This window comes from Perca fluviatilis, chromosome 4 (assembly GCF_010015445.1).
Source record: "Perca fluviatilis chromosome 4, GENO_Pfluv_1.0, whole genome shotgun sequence".
NCBI classification, from domain to species: Eukaryota; Metazoa; Chordata; class Actinopteri; order Perciformes; family Percidae; genus Perca; species Perca fluviatilis.
The window spans coordinates 28459693-28485486 of NC_053115.1; the positions used below are offsets into that span (position 1 = coordinate 28459693).

A 25794-nucleotide genomic window follows, 5' to 3' on the forward strand; every position below is an offset into this window, starting at 1 on the left:
ACTGTAAAGGCGGTTTGAGAGTTTCATCTGCAATAGAATGGTGTCATGCTGTTTTGCACCAGACGTCACGTAACGTGATGACATCATCGAGAGACAACATAATGATGCGAAATACAGAAGCGTCAGCTTTCTGCTGCAACACGAATGAATGCTCTGGCTGTTATGGTTCTTATTTATTTAGATCAACTTATACAGAGTCATGTAAACAACAATCGCCTGCGGCCACCTGGCACAGATCTTCAACAAGGGGTCCGGGATTGGGCGAAGTAAAACTATAACATGATGTGTTCAAATGTAATCTTGTAAAATGTAGTTTTGGGCTAGAAAATGAAATAAATACAGTTATTCAAGGAAATGTTTTTATATAAGCTTGAAATAATTTTTTAGGGAATTTTGACCATTACAAAAGCTGCATTTGTTGTCAATTTCTGAAACTTTATTGAAATATATATTTGTTTGGATACATGTATTGTGTATTTTGATATGTCATTCTTTAATCTTGTTCGTAATGCAAAAGTTGTATGCAATAACTAGGTCCTCTGTAAATATGTTGCCCCAAATGGCTTTCCCTCTTGGAGATATTTATCTTGCATCATAACGTGCATTTCGTATAAGTTTGTTATTGCGTTTTGGGTTCATTGTTATTATTGCGGAATGAGCCCAGTTGTTTTCAATTTCAGCAGCAGAATAGAAATGGCAGTAATAGTGGGCAAGGGCAGCATGTGTAGCACATTTCCTACACAAAGCAGGCATTCAGAATTTTTTGGGGAGGCCTGTGCCCCAGTAGAGCTTTATGTCTAGCAACTCCCCTGCTTCTATCCATTACTTGAGTTCAATAAAGTTGACTGCTGATGCTGCTTAGTCCAGGCAGAGCAGAGACCCAAATCTAAAAAGAAGAACGCCTGACCTCTATACACTCCTGGTACATTAGTGCAAGATGTACTGTAACTGTAAAACTGTCACAACTCTCTCAGAGTTCTACGCAAATGCCAAAGTTTGACTTCTGCCCCGACCTCAGCGAGAGGTCCTCTTTGATCCGAAGTGTTAAGCAGTCAGAGCTTGTGTGCTGTCACTGCCCCCTGTATTTGTGACAGTGACAAGTTTGGTGCGTCTGGAGTTCCAGCGACAGGTCTGCTGTGATCCAGCTTCACACAGAGAAATTAGATTGACGCTTCCTCCTGCATTCTCATATTCTGCACATATTCCCCTTTGAACTCAAGAGGATGAGCTGCAGTGGAATTGCGTTTTTTGTGTGGAGAGAACTGTGGTACTGAAATGCACACCGCGATTTGACGTAGGTGCAGGTATCAACAGTACATTTCAACAAGCACAGTTCATCAAATGAAAATTGATCCGGAGATATGTTATACTGAATTTCATAGCATCTCTGCAGAGTGTACTTTGCAAGAATCCATCAGAGCAGTTTTATAGAACATGGAAACGTGTTAGTATCTATGAATTTAATATTAAAGAGCGCAGCTGTGCATTTGGGTAGCAGATGTCACATTAAGGTTCCTGCCTCATGTCCTGAAAACATCAGCTTGATATTTGGTGAGCATCTATTTTAATAAATTAAAATAATAGCAATACAATGTATTCTCCAAAACTTAAAATGCCAACCATGCAATGGAAATCAAACTACGCTCCTCAAAAGTATCAATACTTTTTCATTGAATGTTTAAAATTATAAGATCTCCATCAATCATACATTCGATAGTATCGAAAGAAGAAGAAGAGCATTGAATATTTGAATATAAATCAAATATTTAAAAAAATAAGGAGAGGAAGACTGACAAGACTGACGGGCTCGAATATACGCTCCGTAGACACAGCTGCTGGCGGGCTTGTGTCGGTCGCACGGACGCAAGCGGTTCCAGGAAAGTGGCTGTATGTAGGGCTGGGCAATATATCAATATCGTGATATGAGACTAGATATCCTCTTAGATTTTGGATATCATAATATTGTAATATGACATAAGTGTTGTCTTTTCCTGGTTTTACAGGCTGCATTAGAGTAAAGTGATGTCATTTTCTAAAATGACCAGACTTACTAGCTGTTCTATTATTTGCCTTTACCCACATAGTCATTATATCCACATTACTGCTGATTATTCATCACAAAGCCTATTGTGTGCATATTTTGTGAAAGCACCAACTGTCAACCCTACAATATCGCCGCAATATCGGTATCAAAGTATTTGGTCAAAAATATCGTGATATTTGATCTTCTCCATATCGCCCCAGCTGTATGTGTCCACGACAATGCACGCAACATCGTGGCTGCACGACCAATACAAGTCTGCAGCTGTTCGCGTCCATCGCCTGCTCGTCGGTTAACAGTTAGTAATCGGTCAACGAGAGTCGGCTATTGATGAGAGAGAAAAAAAAATCTAAATTAGCATCGCTAGTCTGAAACATGAGGAGAGTGAGAGCATCGTGGCAAGGAGATGAAGGATAAGATACAAGGTGACTGCAGGAAGCGGTATGAGGACAGGCATTTACAACACGTTCTTAACACCGTAACCTTTGTCCATCCCTGGTTCAAGGACAGTTATGGCAAGCAGGAAAAAGACGCCACACAAGGTCTTCTGGATCAGACAGTGACATTGCCCAGGAGAGGAAGGAAGAGCACAGCAGCCTCAGCCATCACAGGACTCTGCTGAGCAACAGGCTGAGAAAGCCAGGACTGATTTAAAGAGCCTGCTGCTGTTGAGTATTCGAGGGGAGAAAAAGGATGAGCAAGGAGAGGACCTATTGCCAGTGCAGGGTGCATCCCAAAGGTATACTAGTATACAGCTAAATGCCAAAGTGCAGAAGAGGATCCACTTAAAGCACAAGTAATAACACTTTTCAGAGTTTGCCTGAACATATTTGTGAATTTCTGCCTCAAGGTGTGAATCCGAGTGGGTCCTTAGCGCCTCTGGCTTCATTTGCAGCCCAAGATGGTCGACACTGACCCAGGACACCCTTGACATCCTGGCTTTCCTGTCAAAGAACCTTGTGATTGCAAAAAATAAAAAAAAAGCTCAAGTAGCCTAAGTAAAACAAACCTTTCAACATCCAAGGTTTGTTTGTTCTACTAATAATGTTCTTGTTTTATTGTATTTGTCCTTTACTCATAGTGGTGCCCTTCTTTTATTTTATTTATCCTTTATTTATACAGGGGAAACCACAGAGGCCGCTGTGCTGCATTCACAAGTGAAGCAACATTAGAGAAAAAAAGAAATAACACTAAAATCAATAATAATGACATAAAGAATGTGTAAGCCTATAAGGTAGATGTATTACTATTAACTTTGTAGGTGATGAGTGGCTTTTTCTGTACCAGCGCTGTGTACAGGTTGTCACCTTTAAAAATAGAAAAGACATCTTATTTTGTGTGCCTAGGACTTTTTTTTTCATTGTATAGGAAGAGGCATTGAGTATCGTTTTTGCTATACTAGTATATTGTATCGAAGTTTAAAATGATGGTATTGTGACAAACGTCATGCAGAAAATCACATTTCGTTCATGAACATTGCAGGTTTTAATAGAAGGGAGGTAAAAAAAAACACACCTTAAACATGTCCCCTAAATTAAGTAGCTGATGGGTATCCACTGATGCAATTCTGGCAAGATTCTGAGCATCGTTTGTGAAAATGATGATGAAGCAAAACACAGCCAAATAGAGAAAACATAGCATGGTACAGTCAGCATTGTTGGTCATCATCATTATGCATGTGACCCTGGTAATTGCAGAAACACCTGCATACTGCAGACTGTCCTAGATTTATAATTAGCAAGACACAAGGAAAAAGAGAACTGATCTGGATGACGGTCAGGTCTGAGAGAGACCGTTGGGCTCTCTGCAAACAGTCTCCCATCCCGCTGTTTGTGTTTTTCTGTTTGCAGGAAGGATATTACTGCAGAGTTAGAAAGGGAGCTGCTCTGCCCTGGTGGAGCTGTGGTTAGAACGAGCTTGTAAAATCCATGCAGTGGCATCTATTCTCGACAAATCAGAGAGGTGGCTGATATCTGCTACTCTAAAAGGTAGCAAACAACCTTCAAGAAGAACAGAGGGAGACGCATTGCGTAAAGGTGTCAACAGGATGGCTTGAGCTAAAGAAATTAGAATAAAAAAGCAGGCGGGGGGGAAATAAATCAACAGAAATGCTATGCATCAGGGAAAGGCCACCTTTTCACACTGTCCTTCTTTTTAATCCATTTTTCATAAGACAGTATTGCATCTGTGGTGTGCTACACACACATACACACAGCCACGTGCATTTAGCCCTTTACCTTCATCTTGACTGTAAAGAGCCATTATAAGTCATTATGCCTGTGAATCAGTCCTTCACCAGACAATACTACGCACGTATGAATTCAGTGTATCTGCCGCTGCCAAGGGGTTCCACTCAACAAGCTCATTTTCCGTACATGCAGTCACTTTCATGTGGCTAGCTGAATGCACAGCGCTGCTCTCAAGTTATCACTCCATCAGCAGGAAAGATGGATGACACAGCGAGTGAGAGGGACATGCACAACATGCCCCCAAAAGCACCGGCTGGTCCAGTAAACACACGCAGACCCCAGTGACCCGGTACAGTGTGATTTCACCGGATGACAAAGACAGAAATGACCTATAACATGTTTAATGGATTCTGAGACCAATTCTGGCCCACTCCAAAAAAGGTAAAGAAAAAAAGCCAAAAAATACATAACTACATAAATAAATAATAATGGTGAGCTGATCTGATATATGAAAACTAATGGAGTGTATAAGGGGTGAGATGTGACCAGGCTTTGCGGGTTTCTGAGCTGAGACACAGAAGCTAATCCTCTCAGGAAAAGAGAAAGGAAGCTAACCCTGATGCAGCCCAAACCCTCTTCCAGTTTGTCATTCCGCACTTCAAAGCATACATGATGAAATCCCCCAAGGTATTATAAGAGCATAGCAGCCATCCTCAACCCTGTCCTAGCCTAATGCCTCATAAACGGAGTCTGGAAACATGTCCCTTTACTATTTCGAAAGTCTTTGTAGCCTTGGATCTTTAAGACCCTTTTAGAGTTGCAGAGGAAGAGGTTCTTTACTACTGGAGGAGATTTGTGAATCATTATCCAGCCAAGGGATTCCTGTACGCTCACCATGAATTACTGCACGTACAGTATGCACATGCGACTCTCTGACAATGTTTAGATCAAGATCAGGACAGGAACCAGGCTATCGTCTTCATTGAAGCTCTGCTGAATGCGCGTGTATAAAAAAAAAAATACAGTGCACAAGAAAATGTGTGCCCTAGATAGGGAATGGCACGTAATTTAAGCCATTCAGTGACACCATTGGATGCCACTTGTAATACAGCTTGCTGAGCTGTCTGATTTTTTGGGTTTCATAAATACATCCCTTATTGGTCTCAAGGCTTCACACTAACACAGCCTGCAGGGCAGAACTGAGAGAAACAGCTGAAACTCTGGTTCATACAGTCAAACAGGGAGATGAGAGAGGAACAGCATATATTAAGTTCTAGTTACTACCCTATCGCGGCCAGGTAAAAGCTCTCCGTATTTCTCAGCACTGTGAGTTTCGGTGTCTAGTTTCGGTAGTGACATTACCGCGCTGGCGCACCGGAAGGATGCCGAGTAGATTATTAACCCCACAATAACGTTACATGAGCGGCACAAAGTGCCGTCAACCAACCTTACTTACTCACTTTCAGTTCATCACAGCGTAGCTGCTCATTCTGGCTCACTGATTGGTTACACGGTAAGTCAGTCTACCTGTGTTAACCCAATAACTAATCTCACATTGCCAGATCTGTCTGCACAGCGCTGTGTCAGGCTAGAGTAAGGTCTGGCTACACCGCTTATCGTTCTGGGATAAGATGAAAAAAACACTCTGGCTTGTTTGCATTTCTTTAAAGCAATCACTATCATCTTGGGCGGCGCTAAGCTCTGGATGCAGCAACTGTTGCAGTTTCTCCTGGGTTGGGCCCTTTTTTGAGTTAGATTGACTGGACTATTAGGCACAAAGGCTACAAATAACAGCACTGTCTGAATGTGATTTTTTAAATGTCTGTATGTAATTCCCGTTTCTGTAAGATTTGAGTCAAAGATTCAGTCACATTCTGAGCTGAATATTTGATCTATTCATCTTTAATAGCTAACACTTGTGTAAAAGAAAAATTATGCTATTTATTATTCTTCTTCTAACTCACACTCATTGGCCTTGGCTCACACCCCCCCTCTACACATAACTATTACATATGAGGTGTTCAGGTCTACTGGACCCGAGTGTATTTAATTGTAGGTGCTATGAAACTATGTTGTCTTTCTGCACCTGCTATTTCCACACAACGTTACAAAATTGTTAAATTTCAAGCAATTTCAACTGTTCTGATTAAGTGTTTTTTTGATTTTTTTTTTTACCTTTTTTATAATTGAATTTCCTTGTTTTGTCACAAAAAAAAATGATCATATGATCATAAATGTGATCTCACAGGGGTAAATGGCAAATATGAACCATAAATGATGTATATATCATTGGTAATTGAGCTAAAGTAAACATCTGTTAAGTATTTTTACATAAATTGTTATGGCTGTATTGATTTAACCTGTTAACCCCCACCGGCCCAGACGTGTTCCGACATACATAATAGTATTTAACCACAAAAGTTCAAAACTTTTGTCAATATGGACATGCTGTATATAGTTTGATTGGTACAATTCTCTGCAATTGAATCATTCAGTTCATTTTACTGAAATCATAAGCACCAAAGCATTATTCATGATCTTAGTGCTCTATTGCTATTGGGGAAAAATAATAAAAAATTATGATGCTTCCCTACCTGTATGCTGTAACCTAATAATGTGGTGGGTCCACCAGACCCGGGAACATTGGCTGTGTAACACAAATATGAACACCACACAAGGGTTAAAGGCGGAAAAAATGACATCATGCACAACGTTTTACTTGTGCATGTAAAATGGTAAAATGGGTTCCATTTAACAGCCGATTATCCTGTAGAGAAATCTGGCTCAGCTGTTACCCTTTCGACTATAATATCTCCTATTAATCCCCTAACCCAACTATCTCACACCCTCCCTTTGGGCCATCTGCCAAACCTGCTCGTTTCATCTTTCAAAATGGCAGGGAGAGCAATGAAACAAAGCGTGCACTGACTCTTTAAACAACAAGGACCATCAGAATGTTGTTTGTCTATTAACTAAGATAGTGTCTGAATCTGTGTGTGTGTGTGTGTGTGTGTGAGAGAGAGAGAGAGAGAGAGAGAAAGGGAGAGAAATAGAGGGAGAAATGAAAGAGATAAATTGAGAGGAGTCAGTCTGCCCCCGCTGTTCTCACTCAGCTGACTTGCGATAAGGTTTATCTCCGGTGCCTAACGAGTTGGCCCAGTAGCCCTGTCCAGCTCGTACCGAGTGGCCCAGGGCTGCACAGCCAGGACACAGCCAGCAGTGGGTTGAGCTCCCTTAGGTGACCTGCACGTATTGTTCATGCTACGCTGCTTTAGAACTCTATTTTATGTAGGAAATGGCTTCGGCCCCTTCGGCCACATCTCTTTTAATCTGGGATTTCTTTTTTCTTGCCTCCTTTTCTTCATCCTTTCTACTCACTGTAACTCAGACTGCCAAGAAAAGCTGCAAGAGCTGGAGAAAGAGATGCTGCGGAGCTTTGGCACAGAGAGGCGTGTGTGTCCCAGAGGCAGTGGCTGAGGCAAAGATGGAGACACAGGGGCCTGCGGTTAAGCCCCTAATCACAGTCTGCTCTGCATGAAGGACTTAAAGTCACTCCATTTAATGCTACCTTCTCTTTAGTCAAAAAACGGGAAAGAAATACTACAGCTTACCTCTTCAGCTTTCTGATACCTAGGGCCCTATTCCCATCGCATACCCATTCTTGTGATGCACAGCAGTGCACAGCATCAGCATACAGTCAAACATACACAGATAAACATGCAACTCAGGCACAGACATACTGTAGAGGCAGGAAAACTCAAATGAACATATACTGTAGTTGCACACACAGCAATTGCAAGCATAAATGTTTCCCATTCAAGAATCTCACCATCAGACCATCACAGGTCTTCACAGCAACGACTCGTTTGAGAACATGCATGCTCAATTGAATTGCTCTTAGAAAACAAAGCCACGTGAAACAATGTCATGGTAAACCACATATACGTGGCCGACGCGGCTGCCATGCCCTTCACCGGCGTGCTCAGCAGCTTCATTTGTTTGTGCGAGGAGTGGAGAATATGAGCAGATCCTCAGAGACCGCACGCTCCCACTGGCTCAAAATACATTAATTGACTTGGCTCCGCTTCCAGCCAGGTGTAACACACTTTGGCAAAATACTCCGGAATGTCAGCGAGATCTTTGGGAAATCCCCCTCCCTCCCCCTCCCCTACTGTGTCATAGCTACACTTTCCGCACTGCCAGCTGCCGTTTCACCTCACCTTTTTATCCCGGGCCGCTTGGCTAGCAGACTATGGTTTGGCGTATAGGTCTTAATCTAATGTTGGAACATTGATTTATGCTTGGGTGTCCCACAGCCATTAAGATAATGGCATGATCACTTTATAACATCCTCCCCCGGTGGCCATGGTAATTTGGCTCCCCCACCACACCACCTTGCTCAGTAAGACCCATAACCACATTATAGAGCTAGAAAAGGTGGTCGGAAATATCATCTTTCAGCCCCTTCAAATTGATTTCTTGACTTCTAAAACCCTTTTAGTCTATCTCTCACCTGTGCTGACCATTTGATCTATTGGAGGCTTCTAGGTCTTAACAGCTTGTATCGATCGGAATTTTTCAGCCAGCATTCTTGAAGGGATGCTCTCGTGTCACCTTGTAATTCCAACAGTCTGGGTGTGTGTTTTGAGTGAGATCATCGCTGAAGCAATGCATTTTTTTTGCTGTTAGGGCAAGACAAGTGGGCTTTGATTGCCTTCAATGGGAAACGACTGTGTTAAAGCGCACTATGAACTCTTTCAACATAATCTTTATCAACATATAGATTCCACCACCACTATGGACTAACGGCTGCTTAAGAGGAGAACTTAGCGTCAGTGAGAGTCAAATTGCTTTGACGGATTGAGCAAAGGGGAAGCACTTTACTTCCTCAGTATCAACACTCAGCTCAGAAAGATGCAGTGACTTAAAACTTTAAACTGACAGCAACTGCAAGAGGATCCTGCTAAAAAAATGTGATCTATTCCATTGTGTATTCTTAAATACTTCATTCACATACAGTTATACAGTACAGGCCAAAAGTTTGGACACACCTTCTCATTCAATGTGTTTCTTTATTTTCATGACTATTTACATTGTAGATTCTTACTGAAGGCATCTAAACTATGAATGAACACATGTGGAATTATGTACTTAACAAAAAAGTGTGAAATAACTGAAAACATGTCTTATATTTTAGATTCTTCAAAGTAGCCACCCTTTGCTTTTTTTGATAGCGCTGCAAACCCTTGGTGTTCTCTCAATGAGCTTCATGAGGTAGTCATCTGAAATGGTTTTCACTTCACAGGTGGGCTTTGTCAGGGTTAATTAGTGGAATTTTGTCCTTTATTAATAAAAAAGCAAAGGGTGGCTACTTTGAAGAATCTAAAATATAAGACGTGTTTTCAGTTATTTCACACTTTTTTGTTAAGTACATAATTCCATATGTGTTCATTCATAGTTTTGATGCCTTCAGTGAGAATCTACAATGTAAATAGTCATGAAAATAAAAAGGAAACGCATTGAATGAGAAGGTGTGTCCAAATCTTTGGCCTGTACTGTATGTATGTATGTATGTATGTATGTATGTATGTATGTATGTATGTATGTATGTATGTATGTATGTATATAGTATTGGTATTATAGTAAGTTGTGCATCCAATTAAATTACACTGATAACAGCAAGAGTATTAAAAAGCAGAATTACTTCATACAGTATTATGCGAAGTGCTTCACCACTGGGAGCCACAATTTCATGTCATAAGTCAACGCACACTTTATTCTTATACTTAATTGTTTTGTATATGTATTATAGGGTAAGGCAATATGACAATATGTACCAGGAGATGCTGATAAGTTAGTCAACTATCAGAGGTTTTGCCATACCATTTACACTGAGGTCCAGCTGTAGTCTTCCAGTGTTTACTGTCATGTGGACTATATTGGCTGAGCTGCATCGATTATCATTCATTATTTTATTTTGCTTTTTAATTACCATATTACACTGATTTTAAAAACACGTGACATGCAAATATGGAAAGACTATCCATTGTTCCATCCACCCAGTATCTGTAACCACTTGGGTGGGTGGAGGGCTCACATTCATTTCTACAGGCAATTTAGAGTCAACAACAGCAAAAAACCTAACATCTGCATATCTTTGGACCGTGGGAGGAAACTGGAGATCCCGAAGAAAGCCCACACTAACACAGGGAGAACATGCAAACGCCACACGGGACCCACTTACTAATCTGATTTACATCTTTTGAAAAACTTCAGAAGACACGGTAAACCTGATCTGCAATATGATCTTTGTCTTGGTGGCAGCGGGTTTACCTTTCTGTCTGGGGACTTTGTAGCAAAGACAGGCATGTGACAGGCAAGCAGCGGACACCAAAATGGGGCCATCGTCTTCCCCTCATCCTCTCCACACAACCAGCCTGGTGAATTCTCCCCCCCTGAAATAGAAAAAAAAAAAAAAAAAGAGAGACTTTTATTTCTTATCACAAGGGTGCTACTAACCTGATGTTGTGTACCATCTTGTTTTGTTGCTGTACTTATTCATAGTTAGTCATCACGCCTCTGACCCTCACAGTGAGCCAAGCTGTAAACTCTCCTTCAAGCTATGTCAAAACCACGCAAAAATAATCAGAACAGACATTATGCTACCTCAGGTATTTGATATGAATGGTGTTATTAGCATGTTAATGTTATAATCAGCCAGAGGCTTAGTCCCTGTTGTAGGTGGTGAGGCATGTACTGCCAACACAGGGCCTCCACAGTGATTAAACCTACCCTTAATCAACAGTGAGAGTCAGTCCCAGCAGGAAAAATGCAACTGCTGGATTTGAGTTATAATAATGGATTTGCCTGGTGTACGCGACATCTCTGCACTCATAGCTCTGAGCCTTACAACAGGTGCACTCCCGACAATGCGCTGGGCAAATCCGCCAAAGTACTCCCATTTTGTAATTTTGTAATCATAAATTTCAATTTACAGAAACTAAATTGAGCATGAAATTTAACAGCTTGCTAAAAAAATGTGCTTCCTGATTTGTTACCATAAGTTACCTTGGAATTACCTAGACTTTATATCTGTTGTATGCCTTCAAGGACTTGTCACAGATGCATCAGACTCATTTGCAGTAGTAAAAGTGGAGTTTGTTTGATAAGAGTATTGTTTGCCCATTCTTTCTGTGGCAAACAGTTAGGGGGAGCACCTAAGGGCTAATGAGATGCACAGACAGCACCAAGGTTGTAAAATTGGTTTTATTTTTGTTTTAGCCACACAGATACAACACTTCTCGGGCCAAACTTTACTGACGTTTAGTGTGACATAACTCCCATAACTTATGTACTTACCCTTATAGGAACAATGACATAAAATCTAGGTAGTCTATTAGAAATGTGTACCTCAATCTTTTACATATTGCCACTGATATTTTCTGAACTGACATAAATGTGACATCACTCGACAGTTTGCAAACAAGGGATCACAGTGAAGCGAAATCCTTGCCACAATCAAAGCTTGAGAACATCTGAATACATGACAAGCCATGTTCATACAGAGAAAGAAGGTACAAGAAAGATCAGGACAGGAATGAAAAGCACTGGGTAAGTGTGTTGGATCATATACAAAAGATATACAGTATCTTTCGGTGATGTCTGTCCTGTGTTTGTATGCCCGTTTGATGTTGGATTTTTCACATTTCCGACCCTTTGAGCACTACAAAAAGTTGTATTTGTCTCCATTGTATTCTAAACTGTGGATATCTCAAAACATCTGCAAATAACACAAACTGTCCGCATGGCTACACAACTCACGATATATGAAATAAGGTGATTAAGTGCCTGTGTACTGTATCATGTTGTACAAGTCGTAATATACAGATTTGATGTTACTTTAGTCCAAACTCTGCACTTTGACAATACTGACAACAGAGAGCAAGTCAAATTTTAGTTTAGCTTTTACATTTTCAAAATGCATTTATTTTCAGAGCCATTTAACCTGATGATTTAATTCAAAGATACGAGATATTGCCTAGTTTAAAGTGCTCATTTTCAGGTTCATAATTATGTATTTAGAGGTTATATCAGAATAGGTTTATGTAGTTTCATTTTCAAAAAACACCATATTGTTGTTGTACTACACATTGCTGCAGCTCCTCTTTTCACCCTGTGTGTTGAGCTCTCGGTTTTAGCTGCAGAGTGAGAATTCTACTCCATCTTTGTTGGGAGTCGCACATGCACAGTAGCTATAGGTAAGCACAGCTAGCTAGTCAGTTGCACAGTATGAGGGCGTGGCATGCTAGCAGCTAGGCGAGCATTATAACGTGTGCTACAAAGTGACAAGCGTTCGTCACGGAAGTAAAGGCTGGACTACAATAGAGCTGTTTGGAGCAGTTGGAGATGGTAAGTGCCTTTGGGGTGGACTTTGGGCTTTTTCACTTTGTAAACCTATAACGTGCACAAAAAAGATATATAACACAATAAAGGAAAGGGAAAAAGACAAAAAGCATAATATAAGCACTTTAAGCATAAGTTATCATTCAATGACGTCATCTCTTTTACAACATTGTGACAACACTTTCCTGCTATAAACAAGGTTACTGTGAAGAATAGGGTAGATAATTATAAGGTTTTAAATCATTCAGTCATTTATATTTACAATCATCTGGAGTGTTCTTTAATAATTCATATTTCAGGGGGGATTGGCCTGTGGGCTGGCAATCCCTCAGCGAGCCCCTGCCAGGATAAAGAGAGGTGTGGGGTCACTTATTAAACGACTTTAATTGAGGGCAGATTGCTGCGGGTGGGGCAGCATGTCCTGTGGTTTCCTTTACCCTGGAGTAATCATCAACTTTCTTCAGCTACTTATTAAATTAGCATAAAGAATATTCCGTTTGGGTGCGCGGACTTCTCTTACTGAGTTTGTCAGTCAGTAAAAATTAGTCACCAATCTAAAGGAGAGACAGATACGCAGAGATAGAAAAACAGAAAGAGAGAGACTGGAATACACACACTAAAGGACGGCGAGAGAAAGTTGTTTTGAGAGCACAAATTAGCCTTAACCTTCAGTCTTTGCCATGTAGTAATGATGATGAATAACGGTGAACAAATGATAAGCACAGACCTAAATCGAAAACGGCACCAGATAGGGACACGCAGGCCACTCGCCTCAACATACATGCGCTGTCTCACACACACACACACACACACACACACACACACACACACACACACACACACACACACACACACACACACACACACACACACACACACACACACACACACACACACACACACACACACACACACACACACACGCAAAAAAACACAGAAAATACTTTTTTACTTGTTTGGCTTGTCTGTAATTGTAGTAAAAAAAGTCTTAAAAATATCTTGATAATTATTACATTGTGGCAAGTATGCAGGCTCACCTTTTCACCTGAATACAACATTCTTTAAACCTACATTGTGTACTTTTTTGAGTTGATTCTTAGCAAAAAAAAACCTTTGTTCTTTCACAAATATGTACTCATTCATGTGTAATTACTTCCACCAACTAATCAAAGTATTCTCGTAAGCGTGGAATCTGCCATTCAGAATCATTCAGAATACATACGAGCGAGTCGCTCGAATCACGGCCGCCATGTAGCGCCTCCGTCTTCAAAATACATTAGCCAAAGAGGGACATACCTCCGCCTTTCGCGCTTTTACACGCAGCGGCACCGTGACGAATGCCAGGGGGAGATTAAGCGAAAAAGAGAATTAAACAACAACAACGCGACAGGCAAAGCAACTAGACCAATTGCAGTGGCTAGAACAGCTGCGTGTAAACGATGGCGATACTAAGAGATAATTTCGGGTTCGGCCACCGTAGGAGTTAAAATGTGCTCGGAATGGGAGGGGCTAGAAAGTAATATTCAGTTGGTTGTCATATACAATTTCACCGCTAGATGGGAGAAATTCTTACACAGTGTAGCTTTAACTTTGATAGTGTAACATAACAACTGTGGCAAATAAAGATATCACTGAAAAAAAACTATTTCATAAGTTTTTGTTCCATGTGTTTATTCTCTGTTTCCTTTGGTGCAGTGCCCTGTAAATTGGGTCTCATACTACATTAACATCTTGTTGGATTTACCATAAATAGGACTTAGCGACTGAAAAATAAACATTCACGTCAGCTTCCTAATGATAATTACAAATAGGGGCCTAGGACATGCAAGTTACCGTGGCTCCCAATATATAACAATTGTTATAAATAAATGTCAAATTGCACAAGTGTGGATGCAAACTACAACAAAGCCTGCCAGCAGTCGGAAATAATAAAAAACAAACCCACAAGTTATATTACTACTAATCCAATAAACAGGTTATTTTGCATGTTGGTGGTAAATTAGTTGCCGTGTAAACAGGCCTAATTTTATTCATAGGCACCTGTGTAAATACAATATGACTCAGTATAATGGTTATTCTGCTGTAGGAAAACAGCATTCACTGTATAGACAAACATCTTAAACAGATAATAGAAAGAAATGAGATTTTAGCTTTATGACAAAAGAGCAACAGAAAATTACATAAAAATTCATTCTGGAAAAAAAACAATGCCTGAGCATGCCAAAGTAGATTACCGGAAAAAAAGAACAAAAGACCATACAGATAATATAATCTCCACAACCTCATACAAAAACCTGGTAAGAAAACGGACTTAAAAAAAGAAAATTTTGACTCCATTTGGCACAAGGGTTTGTTATTAAAACTGCTTCACATTAGTGTCCGAGGCAAACTTGTACCATCACTATCGTAGTAACTATAACGAAAAATCTATTTGGCATTAAACTAGTGATACACTAACAATCTTTAGCGAACTGGAGGCATAAGGCAAGGATGCCGTCTGAGCACCACATTATTTAAAGGTCCCATGGCATGAAAATGTCACTTTATGAGGTTTTTTAACACTAATATACGTTCCCCCAGCCTGCCTATGGTCCCCCAGTGGCTAGAAATGGCGATAGGTGTAAACCGAGCCCTGGGTATCCTGCTCTGCCTTTGAGAAAAATAGCAGTTGGTCAAGGTCGAGGCCAACCCCCAGGACGGTTGTGATATAAAATGTCATCCTATTATCTTGTTATCCTATTAGACATTTGTGTGAAATGTTGTCATAATTAGCAAAGGAATTCTTGAGTTATGGCCAAAAAAACATTTTGTGAGGTCAGGGTGACCTTGACCTTTGTCCTCCAAAATTGAACCAGTTCATCCTCGAGTCCAAATGGAAGTGTGTGCCAACTTTAAAGAAACTCCCTCCAGGCGGTCCGGAGATTTCGCGCTCACAAGAATGGACGACATACAACTCGAAAACATAATGCCTTTCGGCCACGGCTGTCGCCGGCACCAAGGCATAGAAACGACAAAAACATATTTGTGTTTTGGAGGGAAACAAACACACAAGCCCCATTACAAATTGGTGTGAGGTGATGTGATCTGTAGTATTTTTGTCAGATGTTACTTCCTCGGTCTAAAATGTGTGAAAACAAAAAGTTCTATATTGCTATACTCACGCATGTTTACACGTGCACTTTTTATGTTTTGAAAAATAAATTATAGAGAGTTCCACTTTGCTGCACTGTATTTATCTACAATGTTAACTAAAGGCAATCAATATGAATGATGAGATTCCACAAGCTTAAGGCTAAGGTCAGTTCTATCTACTGTGTACACAGTCCCAGTTACTGTACAATAACTATGTATAACAACATCATTTGTGCAGGTGTAGGGTTGGAATACTAAGTAGGGAGATTTAGTTTCTCAGTTTCTTCATTCCAATCATGCTTTTGTTTCAAGTCTTTTGCTGATGAAGATTAATTTGCGGAGCATGGCGCTCTATCAACCCCAGTGACACAAAGGGCAAAGATATAGACTAATTAAATACACCAGTGCAATGGATATTTCCCATGGATCAATGGGAGTGTGGGATCTTTTAATTAAATCCGTGATAATGTTTACTCATCATAAACATATCCCATGTTTGAGTATAGCGAGAAAGGGAGATGATCTTTGCTGTTTGACAGATTAATTTTAGGGCTAAGGAAAAGTCCCTCCAGCACAAACCATACAGAGTGAATATGCCTTTTGTTGCGTGAGAGTTCTGTTAAATGTTTACATTAAAAGTGCTATCAAATTATCAATCTTTCCAGCTTCCTTATTGAGTAGACATACTTTAACAAAAAGTTAACAGTTACGCATAAGGTATACCTAATTTAATTTAAACAGATGCAAATAAACCCGCCACTGCAGCAGCCAAGCAATCTGAATCCTCGGCTAATGAAAGGAAAGCCCTGGCAGTCTCTCCTAAAGCCCATGCAGCAGGGTGGATTTTGCACCCCCCCCCCCCCTTGCTCGTCTCCTGTGCGGTATACATCAGCATGGCACAGGTTATCACACAGAGGATTAAGAAGGCGTGTCAGAGTGTGTGCAAGAACCTCCAAGCTACACTCCACTCATCTATTGATCCGCGTGCAAGGGAAAAAGGCGCGAGACCGCCACACTTAGCAGTGTAACCACAGGCAACAGCCCCCTGCCTGCCCTCTGTTCCCTGCAGTGGGACTGATTGCTTGTCTCTATCATCCTTTCACCCCGCAACCAGCCCCTCCTCCCCCTCTACACACAAACACTTACGCCCACACAACCTGAACAGCTTCCTCTCTTTGCCCACATTCATTCCTCTAATTCCGTCTCCAATGTCTCGGCAGCAATCGCTCATGATTTGACGGCCTCTTGTTCTTCTTGTGAGGGCCATCAAAGTCTGCAGCCTTAACCCTGTCTGAAAGGGCTGGGACTGCATGGTAGGAAGCAATTAATTCTGCAGTGAGAAAGCCCATTAATTAGGAAATGCTTCTGGCTATTTCAAAAAGACCCTTCAGAAACAGTAGGGCCACTCGGAGAGGCATTGAAATGCGGAGGCACACCAGGTTATTAATGGACCCCGGGGCTTTTGGCGATGCACCACTGCGGGGTAATTCTCTATTTCAAGGCCTCATAACTACACCCCATGCAATCACAAAGTGACGAATGCTGTTTACTGGGAATGTCTCTCATCAGGCTTGGCTGCCATATTACATCACGTAAAGCCTGACCACCAGAGCAGCTTCTACATCGTGCAAAAGTACGACGATCTCCAGTTTGTCTTTTTCTTTTCTTTTTTTTTTAACACTACCATCCATGGGCTGCAAACTTTTATGGAAATGTTCGAGGTGCAAAGGGCTTCGGAGAAAACCTCATAGCCTTAACAAGGCATTGTTAATGGTCGATACACTGATAGGACTTTAATACAGCACGCAGGAAAGTCACTTAAAGTCACTGATATTCACACACGTGTCACCGGGAAGGCTATTGAGTACAGCAGTGGGATATCGCTGTGTTTCCTCTAAATGGAGGTAACAGGATAAACACTGGTGTGAAGATGGGTCTGGGAAAATGAGTTTTGTGATGTCTGATCACTCACTAAATCATGCATGAGAACATTAGCTATTTGTGGTGGCCAACATTCAGGGACATTTCCGAAGCGCGGCACCCATTTCAAACTAAACAAGACCACGGTTCGGTGCGTTTGAAATGCCGATTCAACTGTAGGTCTCCCTTGAGCACAGGGCAGGCCTGCCTCTGCCTGCAATGACGAGGAAGCCTCGGTGACAGCACACCATCCGTGAAATTAAATCAACAACTCACTTATTGTAATTACATTTGGTTAAATGGGAAGGCAAAGTGTGGGTGTAATGCAATTAACATGTAATTGTCATCCTGACCAGGTTGGTGCTGATCTCTTTCCCCAAGGGATTCAATGAATTCCTTCACCCCACTCTACCATTTGTTTTTAAAAGAACGACTGGATGAGTACCAGCGTGTCACAGTGCTGCTGTGTATGTGTCCTCATAATCCCATATCATATATGTGATGTAAATGCTGACGGTAATTACATATACTTCTTATTAACTTTTTTACAATCACAAATTGTGTTATATCACTGTAGCTTTTTAAGCTTTTTATTTATTTTGGGGTGAAATATTTTAAAGTAAACAACGAGTCAAGTAAGTCCAGACTTACATATCCCATGTATGGAAAACTTCAAAGAGATTTGATAAAAGGTATTAAAGTGTATTTTCTTGGCCAAACATGGATGCTTCACACGCATCTTCAACCCGGCAGCACAGAAGATCTATAAATCAGCACAGTTTAAAGATTAGGTTCACCAATTCAGTACCCGACCATATGTCCCTTCCGTTGCCGAGTTATGGCATGGAATAATGGCCAAAAAAGCGGTAATGCCGAATATTATGATGTCACAGGGAAGTCGACCTTTGACCTTTTAAATATGAAATGTACTCCATTCACCATTTTATCCCATTAGTCATTTGTGTGAAATGTTTTATTTAGCGTAGGAATTCTTAAATTATGGCCAACAACAAGTTTTGTGACATAAATATGATCAGCTCTTCCCTTGGGTAACAGTGGACGTTTGTGCCAAATTTAAAGTAATTCCGTCCTGTTCGCAAGAATGGGACGGACAGACGACAGACAGGCGTGCGGACAACAATGCGGATCGCGGAGGCGTCGACAAAATGAAATGACTAATCTTAACGTTAAATATTGTAGCACTAGATACTGACGGAGCAAAGCTTACAATATTTAAGCAAATTAAAGTATGTCATTTTAAATGTGTAGGCAAGTAAAAACACTGACACAGTGGCCTTCACAAGAAGAACAAGAGGCCGTCAAATCGTGAGAGATTGCTGCCGAGATGTTGGAGGCAGAAGCAGAGGAAGTAATGTGAGCTAAGAGAGGGAGTGAAGCCACACCCACGTCTGACCAACTGCATTCAGTTCCAAACCTTTGAAAATATCTGCAACTGACAGGGTTTTTATGCACACAAAACAACTTTTCTAAGCATTGATGTAACATAATTTCTCTTAGTGTCTTAATACATATCAAATATACAACAACCTTGTATGGCCTTACATGTATATAAATTCATACAAGCCATGTGAGAGACATTCAAATATGAAAGGGCCTTGGATGATAAAAAATAAAGTGTATGTATATATATATATATATATATATATATATATATATATATATATATATATATATATATATATATATATCTTTGCTATTCAAAGTTGTTTCTATTGCTTCTTAGCAAAAGAGAAGAGAACAAAAACAAGAATTTGTATAGCATTGCAGGCTGTTTCTAGCCTGATGTGGTCCTACTCAGATTCTAGTCAGAATGTGAGTCTGAAACTGCTCCATTGGGCTGTGATTATGGGGCGTGTTCCAACCTTATAAATTCCTCTGCATTCATTGGATAGACCTACAACCAATCAGAGCAACAGAACTCAACTTTTAGACTTTTTTGAAGCTGGATATATCATTTGTTGCGTGTAAATATGAATATGGATAACGTTAGTGATAGTGACATGCTTGCTACAGTCGCATTTCTAGAGATGAATCGGCGAAAACGTTTTATTTCTCTGATTCACGGCTTCGATCTAGCGCCGCTGGGCACTCCCTCTCTTCAGTCTCTCTCTATCTCTCTCCACCATATAACGCTACTAAGGCTCCGCCCTGTCTGAAACTCTGCCATTTCGTAAAGCTGTTTGTAACGCAGAAATAAAATGGATTAATGATCATTTTATTCATATAGTTTATATCTGACTTTACCGGCTGACTTCTATATTGGCGCACAGGTAAACGGTGAACCGCAAGCCGCCAACCCCTGCCCCACTTGAACAGCTGAGTCGCAGCCACACCATCAGCTGGTTTGAGACAGGCCGGTTGAGGATTTTAAAATGAATGTGCTGTCGATATCTTCTATAACAGATGCGATGGTGGAATCTACACATAGACATAATGAATCTAGCTACACGTGGCAGCCACCTGTTGTAAACAAATTCAACCCAGGCGCTCTTTGGTGACGTGGTTGATTCTGTTACTGTTGATCATCTGTCCGACAATCTGATTGGTCCGAACAGATCCTGTTCGGGCAATAATTTCTTCTCAACGGAGCAACTCCGGACCGAACTTCCCGACCTCGAATGTTGTGGGCGGGGCTAAGTTCGGCTGGCATCCAGGCTAGGCATGAACCATTCATACATTCAGCTACATAAAGTAATGCACTGTAATTTGTATGTATTTATTAGTGTATACACCACATTGAAAGCAGCTGTGTAAGAGTGCGAAGATCCACGTAGGGAGGAGGGTGGTGGGTGGATGGGTCCTAAAACACAGGGCTTTCAAGGGTGAGAGTGAAATTCATGTTGCTGAAGAAGTTAAGGAGAAAACACAAGACTTTCACCCAGGAAACGAGTGTTCGTGTCCCTGGAGTCCTACTTAAGGGGGCCGGTGTTTTAACCCAAACCAAACTCTATTTTTTTTCCAATCTTACCTGTAACAGCTGCTGAAATTACCGTAACCTCATGTGCCCTTTAAACTTAACTGTCATGTGACCGGCCGGTTGTTGCCTTAGTATCGTAGGATATCATACGACTTGTTGGGCATAAGTTTTCGCACGATTTCATGAGAATGCGTTGAGCACAGCAACTATAAAGGAGTAAAGGAAACATAGAACCTTAAGTTTAAATACATGTTGTCTAGTAAATCAATATCTTCTGGTTGAAAGAAATAAGTTGAAAATAAGTCTTTATTCTTTGTCTTGAGCTTGATAGATAGAAATCATGTCTTGACTCCACTTACTTTTACTCCCAAAATTCTTTTTCTCAAATTCTTATTTTAGTTCTTGTCCTTGCTTTGTCATTTTATTCCTTGCACCTCAAAGCTTGTTCTCCTTACACTTAGCACCTCGACGTGTTGGTGTTGAAGGTACTGAAGCTTATTTCACTGTTCTCATGGTAACTCGCCCTGGATAGCAGTGTTGGCTGGAGGCCTTAAACCTTAGATGTGTCAATTTCCCCTGGTCTGTCGAGCGGTAAAACTTTTTATTTTTTTTATTTTTAAGTCGAAGAAAGGCAAACATTTCATGTTTATCTTAACACACAGGAGTATAATGACTGTGACATGCACTCATGGCTACAAGGTAATAGGATAGCAAATCAGACAAAGACAAATTGGAACTGACAGTTAGTCAGTGCCATTATGAAGTCAATCAATAGGATAGTGAAAACAATGTGCAATATTAACATTTTGATAGCATCATATCCCTTGCCTTCAGGGTCTTTAGGGTGTATTTTCCATGTGTAAGATCAATAAATGTTTATTTTGAGCTTTTCTTTTAGAGTGAATGTCTAATACATTCAGTTTATTTCATTAGTTTGAGTGAAAGGAGTTATAATGACTTACATTACATATTGATGTTCTCAGTAAACATTGTTGCAGCATTGGGGCTCCTCGTCCGTATGACAGCTAGGGATAACATGCATGATTTGGCTTTTGAATATCACCCATGTCCACACGGCAGCCATGGGGGAGGAGAGCTGCACGCTAGAACTATGGCACGCTCCTTATCAGTATACCTGCTGTGTTGCTGATAAAAGGCGTGAGCAACAAGGAAAAGGCTGGGGATGCTGCGCTTCGCTGCAGCCACGGCATCCTCTGTGCTCCGCCTGATGCTTCTAATGCCACTCTGACACAAACCATATATGACCAGCTCCACTCGAGAGTCTACAGATGCAGTGTGTGCTTCATGCACCTCTATACACCCACTGTGGAAGGCAGGCCAGCAGAACAGGGGAAGTATCCGGTGTTGTGTGTTCTTTTTTTTTTATTGTAATGTGCAAGGATGGAGAATCTCAAGATGCAGGGGAGGCAAAGACTCAGGTAAGTTTTTACAAAGCACAAAACACTTCAGGCTACCTGTTGACCATTGTCCAACCCAAGGGTCATTGATCCTCTCAGGGATCCACTCCACTCAACGAAGCCAGGTGTTTAATCAAGTGTACTTTAATCTACTTCCAATAATTTCCGCTAAAACCTTGACTGTTTTCTGTGCCGACACTCACAGCAATAGCCTCTGGGATCCAAGAGGCCACAACAATACAATTGGAGCTACACTCAAGTGCAGTGTTGAGAGACATATCACATGCACAACAAGCCCAGAATAAAGTGTGTGTGACAAGTAGGAGCGCTCAAGGCAACGCAGAGAGCAGAAACAGATAGGGAAAAGAGGACTGTGGTAGTGAGTGGGTTGAATATGCGTGCCATCATGGCCAAATAAGCAGATTAATGTCCTCGGTAGTTCTGTCTCTGTATTTGCCACTGGATGACAGCACGCATTGATGAACCCCAGAGGGGGAGACCTCCGGCGTGGTCTGACTGCATAGTAGGCTTAGGTCTGGGCAGAGCAAGGCAAGTGTTGGAGGAAAGAGGTTAGGAAGGATGGAAAAAAAGGAACTGTGCTGCTCCCTGCTGGGCAGGGTCTGGCCATTTCTTTTCTTCATAAATGTTGACCACTTTCTGAATCCCAACAATCAATTACATATTGAAAATTTGAAAAAGGGAGACATAGCCTTACAAATTACAGAATTTAATAGTAATACTTTTTCCAAGACCTAGCATGTAACCCAAAGTCCTCATATGGCACCGCAATCTTTCTTGAATGATGAGTAATGTTTGTTTTCACAACAGATGGATGGCATTAACGTCATTTAAGACCCAGTTTAATGATCCAGTTGAGAGTCTCGGTTTTTCTCTGATTATGTAAGTCAAAACACCAGTTTTGCACTTAGCCAATAGAGAGTGAAGCAAACACTGATGATGCTTCTTAGCCGCTGACTTAAAATGTTATTACATTTCATTGCATTACATCACCCTGTTTAAATAGAAATGGCATAGTAATCCTTTCTGTGTGTGTGTGTGTGTGTGTGTGTGTGTGTGTGTGTGTGTGTGTGTGTGTGTTGTGTGTCTGCGCGTGTACGTGTGCGAGTGTGTGTGAGCATGTGAGCATGCGTGCTTACGTTGTGCGATCTTGGCCAGGTGCAGACGGTTGACCCAGGAGATCTTACTAAGGGGGTTGGGTGTGTTGAGAACCACCATGAAACTGACCGGACGCCCTGACCTGGAAGAGAACAGACAAGCACACACAAACACACAGATGTATTGATATTTGTCAGAAAGTCTCACCGAACACCACAGACTATAAACATTATTGCTGGTTTAGTCTCATTCGATCAGGTCAGACAATCTCTGACAGTTGTTGAGGCGTAGGAGTGATCCTGGTATTTGTTAGGATTTGACACCAATATACAGATATAGATGGGCTGTAACTGCATTGCATTGTGAAACCCTGTATTGTGTAGTGACAGTAAAGCTAAACCCTGGACCAAAATGCATTCCCTTGACACAAAAAGAAAAAGAAATTACTTTTATATTATTTATCTGAATGCAGAAGACTGCCCTAACTTAACTGCTACATGCATTGGATTCCCTTTCCATGCCACCACAAGCCAATACCAAAAACCCTGGGAATGCTGGAAAAGAAAAGAAAAATTAATATTTGTATGGTAAGAAAGAAAACGGAGAAAGAATATAGCCGCAAGCGGCAATTCGCAGGTTCAAGACCTTTTTTCGGATTCTCAAAGCACTTGTTACAGGTATCTTTCACTCACATTCATACACACCGAGATCAGACTGCATGGCCTGGGATTGAACTGCCAGCCTTCTGATTGTTAGGCAAACACTCTACCGCCTGAGCTACAGCAGGTTTGGGAAGCAGCAAGCAGTATTGAGAGGATACCACACACCTGTTTCATCCCTACAATAGATGTAGCAAGTACCTCGATTTCGCCCCCTTTATCGGATTTTAACGAAACTTGGTACGTACGTTCAATTCGGGGTGTTAAATGTCTCCATCACCAATTTTAGACAGGACTGCTACAGCAGAACTTGAGTTATAGGCAATTCCCTGCTAGCCCCACCCTTTAGGAAGTTAATTTGATTGATGGCGGCCATGTTTTATGACAAATCTTTCTCATTTATAGTAGAAATGTGTATCTCAGTACAGCAAGGCCATATACCGATGTTGGTCTTGATAGAATCAAAACTGACAAAATTCTATTCATTTAACTGTTTTTCACATTATTCAAATTAGCTAAATACCATCATGGCAGACGTTTATAGTCCAAGAGGCTTTTTTATAGAGCACATTGAGCTGGACTTCTGTAAGTTATAGCGCCACCATCAGGCCGAATTGCATCATATTCTTTATATGCTGTGCACATGCACAAGTTTCGTGTTCCTAGCTCATTCCAGCTCACGGGAATTTGGGCCACGGCAGAAGACGACAAATAATACTAAACCGGGAGAAAAACAATAGGGTTCAAGCTTCCCAGGGAAATAGCACATTTCAATCCCAGTAAATAATCACTTGGACACTACATTTAACCCTACAGCTGACAAACTGACACTCAATACTATAACGACACTGAAAGAATTAGCTCGACAGTACCCATGGAGGATCACACAACTTTTCCATCACGTCTTACTTTATTCTGAACCTAAGGTTGAACTTACTAGGTGGTTTAACATCACACATTTTGTGTGTACACAAAGTCTAGGATTCTTATAAAATGGGCAAAAGTGCATTTTTGACATATACTGCAGATGTGCTATAGAAAAACAGAAAGCAGAACAGTGCGAGAAACACGGCACCAACAAGGAAAGTATTTTTTTTCATTCTTTAAGCTAACCAGCCGCTTGCCTGCTTGTAGTTTTACAGAGGTTCAGACCAGTAAGCTAAGGCTTTATCATTTCAGCCTGTATGACTGGTCACGGTAAATCGTTTTTAGGTGGGTTCTGAAGCTCAAAATGCCACTCGTGTGGTCTCTGCTGGGATAAGGCCCGACCAGTACAGGCTGTGTGTGATCACTGAGGGCTTTTTGGTGCCAATTCAGACACAGAAGGAGACCAGATCTTAGAGGTTTGTGAAGGGCTGGGTACAGAATTCAATCATTAAGGCACCGACCGAACTGTCTCTATAGTATCGAGTATCAAAAAATGCCTCGTCATTCAATACAAAATTTCAATACCTAAGGAGTAAATCTCAGAGTCAGTGAGCCAATAAGTGGTGATTGGCTGTCTAACGTTACACAAGGTGGAGGCAGGCAGGGAAAACTTGAATCTGAATGAGCCTTTTACCTGGTTTAATAAAAAGGAGAAAGGGGAAGGAATACCAAACATAAAAACCAACAGAGGAGAAATGTACTATGCTGCAGGAGTGGTTCTATAAAAATAAAATCCTTAAAACTGGGTCAGCGATGGAATCTATAGAAAAATCCAAGAATTCAAGCCAACCAGCACTGGCCATTCTCTGCAAAGGAGCAAGCTACAGTACAAACATTTTTATTTTTGTTTTACTTTGCTTAATGTATTATGTTCTCTATTTTTTTTTATATTTAAGTATTTGTCCATCTTTGTTTAAGTGAAATCACTAATATAAATAATAATCAATCATGTTTTTATGGCAATAAAGTATTGAATCTCGAATCTTTCAAAAGGCACCTAGCAAAAGCCTTTGATGTTCAAAACATAAATGTTTGCTGAAACATTCCTTTA

The 25794-nt window shown here is 40.9% G+C and overlaps 1 protein-coding gene across 3 annotated transcripts in view; it reads right to left on the reverse strand.

The window, feature by feature from the left end:
* arhgef10la (Rho guanine nucleotide exchange factor (GEF) 10-like a) overlaps window positions 1–25794 on the reverse strand; it is a 131277-nt gene that overhangs the window by 42916 nt on the left and 62567 nt on the right. For all 3 annotated transcript variants that reach the window (XM_039797920.1, XM_039797922.1, XM_039797919.1), the window contains 2 exons: window positions 23199–23299; window positions 10564–10685 (listed from right to left, as the gene is read on the reverse strand). In XM_039797920.1, coding sequence (XP_039653854.1) covers window positions 10564–10685; window positions 23199–23299 — 223 coding nt within the window. The remainder of the gene's footprint in view (window positions 1–10563; window positions 10686–23198; window positions 23300–25794) is intronic.